The sequence below is a fragment of the Mizuhopecten yessoensis genome, unplaced genomic scaffold (genome assembly GCF_002113885.1).
Source record: "Mizuhopecten yessoensis strain PY_sf001 unplaced genomic scaffold, ASM211388v2 scaffold9109, whole genome shotgun sequence".
Classification (NCBI taxonomy): domain Eukaryota; kingdom Metazoa; phylum Mollusca; class Bivalvia; order Pectinida; family Pectinidae; genus Mizuhopecten; species Mizuhopecten yessoensis.
In genome coordinates, this window is record NW_018407883.1 from 203,726 (window position 1) to 214,776 (window position 11,051).

At 34.8% G+C, this 11,051-nt stretch overlaps 1 protein-coding gene across 10 annotated transcripts in view; it reads right to left on the bottom strand.

Annotated features, from left to right (window-relative positions):
- LOC110457371 (transmembrane and coiled-coil domains protein 1-like) overlaps positions 1-11,051 on the bottom strand; it is a 100,264-nt gene that overhangs the window by 56,760 nt on the left and 32,453 nt on the right. Inside the window, exon 1 of one of the 10 annotated variants that reach the window (XM_021508611.1) lies at positions 7,886-8,534. The exons of 8 other annotated variants lie outside the window; for them this stretch is intronic. In XM_021508611.1, coding sequence (XP_021364286.1) covers positions 7,886-7,922 — 37 coding nt within the window. In that variant the 5' untranslated portion in view covers positions 7,923-8,534. Of the gene's footprint in view, positions 1-4,075; positions 4,218-7,885; positions 8,535-11,051 lie in introns of those variants that run through there. One more of the 10 variants, XM_021508612.1, reaches the window with a different exon arrangement.

The window sequence follows — 11,051 nt, forward strand, 5'->3', positions numbered from 1 at the left end:
CCCCCCCGCAACATTGTATCTCTTCATTGTATCTGATGTCAACTATCTTTCTATTCACAGGAATATTCTACAGGAGAACCTGAACAACCATAGCATCCCCTGTAACTGAAGTATTGACCACTGTTGTGACCTTTGAACCTTTTCTGGTCTGTCACTCCTCCTGGTTTCATTAAGATATCTGGACCCAGCCAGCAGCTGATGTCTGCTGTCAGTACTAGCTTGTAATGTTTTCTCCAATGCAAATTGGGGAAAGCTTTGTTAGCTTCGCAGACATCAAAAGTAATTTTACATTGTTCTCTGTCAAAATGACTAGGACAACAAAGCTATGACTATCTGGACCCAGAATAAAGTTCTTAATGATACACTTGATGTCAAATGCTGAAATGAAGTGGGGTTTTTTCATTCAAGTATCTATATGTATTATTATCTAATGGTTATCATTTCATAAACGAGAGTGTGCAAAGTTTGTTGTTTGTTTTAATTATTGTGAGATTATCCAATTTTTTTCTTCAACCATCCATAAAGACCTGAAGTCATAAAATTATCTGTATAAGTACTGATGAACAGCAAATAAATTGAAGGATTACAGAATTTGAGTGGAGTTATTTAAATACAGAAGAATATACTCTCAACTAGATAATCACCTTGATTACAGAATTTGTTTGATGCTTTCTACAATGGATGTAATCTTTCGCATGAATTCATCAGGAATGATTAAAACACAGCTTCACTAAGTCACACTCTCAGGGGACAGAACTGGTTTTATTGACACAATATCTATACAGTGTCATTGGTACCGAGTTTGAACAACTTTCAGACCAGTATGTGTACGGTAAACACGGATACCATATATATCCTGCCATAAGCCTTGGGGACCAACACTATTCTTTGTCTCAATGTAAGGAAGCACACAGGCTTATAACAGGACAATGAAATTGCAGTTATTGCCATTTTCTACTCAACTGCAATATATTTAACATAAATGGGTGGGCTTATTACCAGGCATGGGCTTATTGCTAGACAAAAGCAGTATATGTTGACCCGCACTTAAACTTTTGTTACTGCGTCTTTCAAAATAGATTTTACTCTGTTGAATTCACCTTCAAGAAGATAACAAGAAGAAATGTGCGGCAAAAATGTTTTGTTTTATAGTATTTGAACTATACACTATGATTGCTTCCAAAGCTTGAGGATATGACCAATTTACACTAAAGGCTTCGAGTCTTGAAACATATAATAGCTAATCAAGATTATAAGATGAACTTCACCCCTATACACAACAGAGCTGATTAAAATCACTGACCATTAGGCTAAGGAGACAAAACTATGTTAATCTATGGAAGCTAATTAGACTTAACTCATTCAACCCTAAAATTTCATAATGAAATATTCCAACCTTTGAATTGGAAGAGTTCAAATGCATCTTAAGGGGTGAATGAGTTAAGGCAAACTTGACCTGTTCATAAGTATAGACTAAGCTGTATAAAACTGGCTTATAGGCATATTTGACCTCTAGGCAGACTGAGGAATGAATTAGGCTTATTAGGCTTATAAGGAAATCTTGACTTTGGTAATGACACAGAGCTGTATATATATACCGGGTGAAGCTGACTGGGGAACTTGACCCTTATGTACACATGTCTGAATGACAGTATTATAGCTAATCAAACCTGGTCGTGTCCAGTACCAAAAGTTCATTGACCGGTAGGAGTGGACAATGGTCAGTCAATAGACATCAACCATTGATTGAAAAATAACACATTCGTGAATAAACCTTTAGTGGGGCTGACTGATCATACTGTGACTATAACGAAGACTCTAATGGACTTGACCAATGACTAAATGCACTGACCACACACTGACCACAAGGTGTGATATAATAAACATTAACACCCTACTGTCAAAATGACCAACCCTGCTTGGCATAGCATAACATACTGATCCTTAAAAATTAAACTCGACATCAGAAGGTGATCAGAACTATGTTATATAATAATAATAATAATAATTGGAGGTTCTTATATACCGCTTTATCACAACCTAGTCCGTAGGTCGTCTCAAAGATGTTCACAAATTATTATCTGTGGTTATATAGGGCGTTTGCAACTAGCCAAAACTTTTCTCAACTCCCTGTGGATCAAACAGCCGGAGCTGCCATTTCCGCGCTAACAACTAGCACTCAACAATTCTATCACTGCCCAACAACACACTCATTTACAGCTGAGTAGACTGGAACAAGCGGAGTAAAGTGTCTTGCTCAACGATACAACACATTACTGTGCCGTGGCGCGAACCCGCAACCCTTCGGTCACGAGCCCGGCGTCATATCACTGGACTACCGCGCCTCCTATAATATAGGAATGATTTTAGGGTCAACATCCTTGAAACATCTTTTCATTTCATTTCATGGTATTTCAGGGTCCATACAACACATTATATTAGAGTCAACACGAGACATGTCATATTAACACCACAAACCTTTTCAGGATCCACAGAAGACTTTATATTTCTGTCAATATTTCATAGTCAAAACAAGACATCATCTCAGGGTCAACACTAGTTATATTTCATAGTCAAAACATTTAGACATCATCTAGATCTCAGGGTCAACATAAGACATCATCTCAGGGTCAACACTAGAGTTATATTTCATTGTCAAAACAAGACATCATCTCAGGGTCAACACTAGTTATATTTCATAGTCAAAACATTTAGACATCATCTAGATCTCAGGGTCAACATAAGACATAATCTCAGGGTCAACACTAGAGTTATATTTCATTGTCAAAACAAGACATCATCTCAGGGTCAACACTAGAGTTATATTTCATAGTCAACACCAGACATCATTTTTCTGTCAAAACCATATAATATTTCAGATTCAAAACAAGACACATCTCAGGGTCAACACTTAAGTTATATTTCAGAGACAATACCAGGCTTTATTTTTCTGTCAAAACCATACAATATTTCAGATTCAAAACAAGACATCATCTCAGGGTCAACACTTAAGTTATATTTCAGAGACAATACCAGGCTTTATTTTTCTGTCAAAACCATACAATATTTCAGATTCAAAACAAGACATCATCTCAGGGTCAACACTTAAGTTATATTTCAGAGACAATACCAGGCTTTATTTTTCTGTCAAAACCATACAATATTTCAGATTCAAAACAAGACATCATACCAGGGAAACAACGACATGTCAGAGTCAAATTACTAGACATCAAATCAAAGTCAACACCACAAATCATTTTAGGGACAACCCTACACATTTTTACAGGGACAATACCTGACATCATATCTTTTACTCATTCAATTCACACTTTATTTCTTTTATTTTTTTTCATTCTATTCAGACTTTATTTCTTTTACTCATTCTATATTCTTTAATTTATCAATTTCAATTCCATCTTCAAAATTACTTTCAATGATGTACAACTGGATTACCTCTATGACACTCGAAATATCAATATGTACAAAAAGAATGTTAACACCAATGTTCAATTATATCATAGGGTACACTTACAAATTTAGAATACCTAGTACAGGCATCTACAGCATCTTAACTGTTTCACCCCTACATATCTAAACTGGATTTGCCCAGTCATTGATTTGGTAAGGTTCAAATGTGAATTTAGGGGTGAAAGGGTTTAATAATTCACCTACCACAATTTTTTTAATAACGACAGTTGCAAGTTCAATCATTTATCCATCTAGATACGAAAAACGCTGCTGATTTATATGCTGTTTGTAATGGAAACAATGATAGGATTTCTTTAAGATAGATATCTATACCACTGACATTGTCTCATCTACTGATACAACTGTTATACAATTACTTATTCTGTAAGTATACCTGTATTCAAGAAATCAAATAAAAAATACTTACTTTTATGATGGCATATGACATTGGTTATCATTTTAAATATCAAAACACACAACCAGGAAATTAGAAACACTTACAGTATTTCACAGTTTTATAGAAGTATCTACATGTTATATCTTCTACGGGCAGAAATCATTGAATTTCCTCTCGTTTCACACAAGTATTTATAGAACAACACCTCACCTGTAACGTTAGTCATATTGCCAAGCTGTAAACCACAATTCCCAGGTCATTGTTTGGTAAGACGTCTTTGAGGAGAACGTTTAAACATTTAAAGGTGACGAATAATCCTTTGAATTCAAACGTGAAGTTTTGTTACCAGTATAACAGGACGTTATACCTGGAGAAATAACACCGGAATTAACTACGGTGAATTACTTGTATGATCAATATATGTACAGGTAAAAACCAGGTTTTATATCATCGCTGTGTGCCAATGCCTTATCGACAAAATCTTATATACAGATCTCAGGTAAAAATTACATACCTGATCTGTTACCTCACCTTATTAATGGACAGTGAAAAATAAAATCTATAGAAATATTGAAATAACACTGAGATCAATGCCTTAAACCAAGGTTATTACGTACTGCCCTATCAATCTGTCCCATACCATTACCAATCCTACACTTATCGGCATTACTAGACTGGCTACCAGCCCCTTAACACTTATCGGCATTACTAGACTGGCTACCAGCCTTTAAGCGTTCATGAAGTATTTCTCAGCTGCATTTTACTACTAGCTAATCTCCCACTAGTTTAGAACTTAGAATCAGACATCCAAGTGATCAAAATTATTAGAGTTAAACTTTTTTCTTAATAATTCAATATTCTAGAGACGGTGGCCAGTCTACAGCATTACATGTAAACAAGCTTTCTGTTCGTTTAAACATATTTTTATTGCCTTGAAAATGACAAAAAGGATTGGGCACAAGTTCTTCCAACTTAATTAAGCCCTCTCCTAACTTAAATACATTTTACATACATCTTAGCTGTCTTACCATGTAAATTTCATTTTATTTTAATTTAAGTTGAATTAACAAAATAGGTTGTTGACGTCTGTTTCTCTGTACCCCACCCTACTCATAGAGAATTAACCGAGGTTTTCACACAGATAAAGAAAAATTAAATTAGAGAAGAAGCTTGCTGTCTTACATAATGATAATGCTTGGAGACTTAGACTCCACAGACAATAACAGGCTAGGAGTAACAATGAGGGATCTGGCATGTTATAATCTACAACTGAATCTTTTTATTTTAATTCATGGAGGAAACCAGAGTGTCTTAAATTTGAACCAGACTTGTATTATTGTTAGTGTCATCGGAGAGAGGGCAGACCTCTACCATCTATTTATAGATTGACCTGGGGTCAAAACGAAACATTGGACAGCCGTGAATAATAGCCCCACAGATGTTTTATATTCTTTAACAAACTTAAAAAACTTTAAGTTCTGTGTGTTTTTGATGATATAGCCCTAAGATATTGTGAGACCCTTAAGTATATATGTATTTTAAAATATCTGAAATGTAATGAGACTGACATATAACAAACTATTTTGAAATAAAACTCAGATCAACAATGACATAAACGAACCATTATTATAACTATTAATAGTCAATTTTCTTGTTTTTGTTTACTAAAGCCATTTACTAGAAATGTTGAAGAAATCCGATATTAAAACTGCATAAAATGTACCACATTAATTCCTAAATGTGCTAATCTTCATCAATTGCATCATAATTTGCCAGGAAAACATAAAACATTTGAAGTAAATCCATATCCAGTCAAGTATTACGTCCCCCCACCCCCAAAACAAAATTTAAAAATAAAAAAAATAACTGAGTATTCAACAGAATAAATACAGTTCTCACAGAAACTAAATATCAAATGATTTAATTTAAAATGTTTTTAGTTTTACTTTTTAACTTGAAGACTTTAAATTCAACAGTATTCATCCTTTTTATATTTGAACTAAGTGAATTTAATTCCAAAGCATTGCAGCCAGGGATGGGATAATATTGGAGGAGCTCCCCCTATCTTAGGAAACTGCCTGTTTGGATGATCTAGCTTAACCAGGGTCTGAGACGTGTATTGATCTATGAAAACTTACCCACTAGGTAGGTTGGTGGAGGAGGAAATATCCTGGTGTAATATTGCAGATTGTTATTATTTGATCACACCAATGGACCATAAAATGGGTCAGTTTTATACACATATAGGATCCACAGTTGGTCAACAGACCATCAGCCAATCATTAACAACTCCCAGATAGGTCATTATAACAAATTTCTGTCTCCCTGATCATTCCATGGAAGAGGAAGTCAACACATTCCCTGATTCCAGGCTCACATCAATAACACAGATTTCTCTATAAGGTCATTTTAGCCCGTGTCCACTATGTGGTCATCCCACGATGAAGGTGATATATCAATGTCTGCATGGCTAATTCATAAAACAGAAAATCTGATTAACCCAGAAGTATGAGGATACACTATACATTAGCCTGTATTTCACTCCACTGGGGCATCAGATAGTCATTCAAGCTGTCAGTCTGGCCAGAAAATAGCCACTGGCCATTATACAGCTTATGGTGGCCAATGGCTTGACCACTGAGTGTAGTGGCCATACTAAATTATGGACCCTATGGACAGTGGTCAATAATAATGAGTGTCAGGGTGAAATCCTATGTGTAGCCTGGAGCTTTATGTGTCCAGCCTTCGGCTACGTAGACACTTTCTATGTTGTCCACGGAACACTTCAGAAAGCACATCAATCTGTCGTCTTTGTTTTCGATTACGGTTGTCAACAAACTGACCAAATACACCCCTCGCCCCCAACCAAGCAATTTTGAGACTTGAGACTTAATTTCAATGTGAACTTTTATTAAGTATAGTTGTAACATTGTATCAAAATGTGATTTTGATGAAAGAACCTGCAACTGTTGTAAATATAAAGCTGGGCCTGTCAAGATTGAAAGTTCTACCTATTAATTTGTGTTTCCCATTAGGCAGGTGATCATGACCTATCATCAATGATTCATTAGTTAAAGGAGTTTGTGTATTAGAACATAGACTTCAAAAATACCTGGGCTACATGGCAGCCACAAGCGTCTTCATCATATCACTTTCATTGCGTGGTAAAATTAACCTCCCCTTCATCTCAATTTGGATATAACTGTAGCGAAGTAATGGGCCAGGTCACTTCCGTTGACCAGGTAGTTCAGGAGGTAAGAACGGTAGTGTAACAATCTGCTACGTACAAGGTTCGAATCCTAGTCTAAAGCTCCACTGAATTTTACACTCAGAACATATTGTTGATTATATTTTTATTTATTTAATCTTCATCACTTTTTTTTTATCCGTATTACTTTTTCATCTTTATTACTTTTTACATGAAAGTCCCGCAAGGTATGGTTTATAAAGCCATGCCGAAAAAAACAGTTTCCTGTGTATAGTTACATTTTTGTCAGTGGTGCGGGGACCTTAATATAATTTTATATTTTCGTCAGTGGTACGAGGCTCCTTAACTCATTCACCCCTGAAATTTCATAATGAACTATTCCAACCTTTGGATTAGAAGGGTTCAAATGTGTCTTCAGGGGTCAATGAGTTAATATGATCCTTAAAGGCCCTTGTAGAGAAATTTGATATTTCTGTCAATGATAATTAATATGGAAAATCTGAGACACTACAGTATATATACTTGACAATGAAAGGGAATCAAGTTTCATCTTGATGTATACGTATCTTGGTGTAACCTTGAATTCAAATCTTCATTTAATATATAAATAAATTGCTTCATTTAAATAATAAAATTTCACAAACACTTCTTCGGAATCATGACAGATAATCTAAACATTTGATCTGGTTCAGATTATTCAACATTCTGAGGTCTTTCAGGTGAATTTAATAAATCAGTGTCAGTATTTGTGCTATTATAAATGATTTTTACAGTTAAATGTTTTTTTGCAACTTTTAAGAAATAAGTCTTACCTCCAACTCCGGGTATATGATGAGATTCAACAAACATGGTGCCTGGTTTGAGCTCTTTGATATTGAAAACCACAAAAATACGAAAACAGCAAGCATATCTTCAGGTAAATTTGAGAAAAAAAACTTTATATCTCAAGGACAAATAAAGACACATTGTCAATGTAACAGGGTACTGTGTTTCGTGTCACCTCTCCGAGAAATCGGAGATTCCACATAAATCAATTTCATGAAATTTCATTTGTAATTTGTAAAAATCAAAACAAAATCCAATAATAGATAATGTACACATTCAGCACTAGCTCAGTCAAAGACCAGAAACAATCCAGCCTAAACAAGCTCTCAAGTGTCCGCTGTATCAATTGTCATTCATTTACGAACATTTTCAACCAACCATTGATGATACGGGCCTCCAGTCAATGGGAATGGAACCAATGCCGATTTGTTATTCACCGTGATCGGATCTCCACCTCGCCAAGTTTACTGTACGAGAGAAACAAATTACAAATCCATATGCAAATAGGTCCATTATGGGTGCTTGACATCTTGCTGTTTCTTGCAGAGCTTGTATTTTTGGATGACAGCACACTGTGGGCTTTGGTCCTCGGTGAGAAATAATGCTAGTCTAGAGTCAGTGAGGGCACAGCAGACAGCTTCTACAATGTATCAGTTTTATGTGGAGGCAGTGTTGGCAGCAAGCCATGCAGACAGTTTCCACAATGTATCCGTTTTATCTATCTCATTGAATTGTGTTGATTTTTTTTTTTACTTGAAAGTCTTAACTAAATTTTCATATGGTATACCTACAGAAACATTTATCTTTTTAAAGCTACCATCTGTACTCACCCATTGTTGATTTGTCCTGTATATGTACAGTATGTTGCATAATAATATTCACCTTTATGCGCTAAAATTTTGATCATAGACAAACACGGTCTTTTTCTGTTTCATGTTGGAGGCACGGTAGTCTAGTGCAGTAGTGGTAGGACGCCGGACTCGTGACCGAAGGGTTGCGGGTTAGAGTCATGGCACGGCACTTTATATTTTTAAGCATGATACTTTACTCCGCTTGTTCCAGTGTATAGGTCTATTTAACGATGAATTGACCATCAATTAACTTGTATAGTGATGTTCTTGTAACTCTTCAAACGGAGTAAATAAATAAATAATAATATTGCCTTTACTAGAGAAGATGAAAAGATGAACTGCAGCAAAAATTTCCAAGTATACAGACGAAAATATTAAAATTTGTACTACATCTGATATAAAACCTACTTGCCCGCGGCATTATGGGCTAGTAAAATAGTACATTTCTGGTGCTATATTTTCATGTACACTTTATATGGGAGAAACATGTTCATTTTTAAACAGGTCAATGGTTTTATGGACTGTAAAAGCCCTTTAACTTTTTCCACATAGTAAACAGACATACAATAAAACAATCTAACAAAGAAGAACCCAGGGTAACAGAACACACAAAGACTGAGCTGGGGAACTGTTGCACCCCAATACTTCATAATTACTAGCAAAATACAATGTATATAAAGTCAACACAAATATAGGATTTAGATATCAGTTTTCTCTTCCTGTCTGGTCATTTTGTTCATAAATAATCTTTATATGACTGAAATTTTTGTATTACCACTCTTTTACTCATTCACCTCTGAAATTTCATGATGGACTATTCCAACCTTCGAATTGGAAGAGTTCAAATGTGTCTTCAGGAGTGAATGAGTTAAATGATTTTGGATAATGTGGAAATTATAACTTTTTGTCGCATTACTGCAATATTAATAGCTCATAATGTGTCAATAATACATTTGTATTATATACATGGTTGATCTTGCTATAGATATATATATATTAAAGTGATGCAGTCAGTTTCAGGTCATGTACGGTGGCTGATATGAGCCATTTTGTTGTTTCATCTTTCGCTCAAAAAGACGAAACAAGGAGAATTACGATTCGTTAATCTTGTCTTAGTAAATTCAGGGCAAAAACATGAAAGAACTGGAATTAACGTTTGGTATCCACCTCATTTTGGAGCGAAAATACAAATTAACAAGAATTAAGATTTGTTAATTCACGTTTTTTTCAGGGCGAAAAGATGAAAGAACGAGTCTTTAGGTTTGCTGATTTACACCCCAAAAAGAGCCATTGTAGGTCATGTAATATAGTCCTGTATTTCACACTGTGATAATACAAGATGTAGTATTACTTTAGTAGCTAGAATTCCTTATGGCCGTAAACATAAATCAAACATTTCAGTGCCATTTTACATGATAACATTATGATTTATTTGGGAATTGCTGGATCTTCCAATTTCACTGTTTCCTCACATCAGAATTGTTATCAAACATTTTAAAATCACAATTAAGATCATCACCACTGAAAAAATTAAATAAAATCTGCAAGATTTAGAATATTTCAATGTAAAATTAGAAATTTCATTGGCAAAGGATGTGATATTTATGCCATAACTGAAAGGAAACTAAACAAGAGGCCCATGGGCCTAAACGGTCACCTGAGTCTACAGTATTTATTTTTATTGTTGAAATATGTACCAATTTGAGTAAAAAATAGTATAATGTTAACTTAACTTTGTCAGGACCATGAGCTGATCATTCCTAGACCAATTTTAAGTGAGATCGGCCTATTAGAACTTAGTAGCAAAATAGCGGCCANCTTCTAGTAGCAAATGGCATATACCTACAATAACACCTTCTAGTAGCAAATGGCATATACCTACAATAACACCCTCTAGTAACAAATGACATCTACAATAACACTTTCTAGTAACAAATGACATACCTACAATAACACTCTCTAGTTACAAATGACATACCTACAATAACACTCTCTAGTAACAAATGACATACCTACAATAACACTCTCTAGTAACAAATGACATACCTACAATTACACTTTCTAGTAACAAATGACATACATGTACCTACAATAACACTATCTAGTAACAAATGACATACCTACAATAATACTCTCTAGTAACAAATGACATACATGTACCTACAATAACACTATCTAGTAACAAATGACATACCTACAATAACACTCTCTAGTAACAAATGACATACATGTACCTACAATAACACTCTCTAGTAACAAATGACATACCTACAATAACACTCTCTAGTAACAAATGACATAC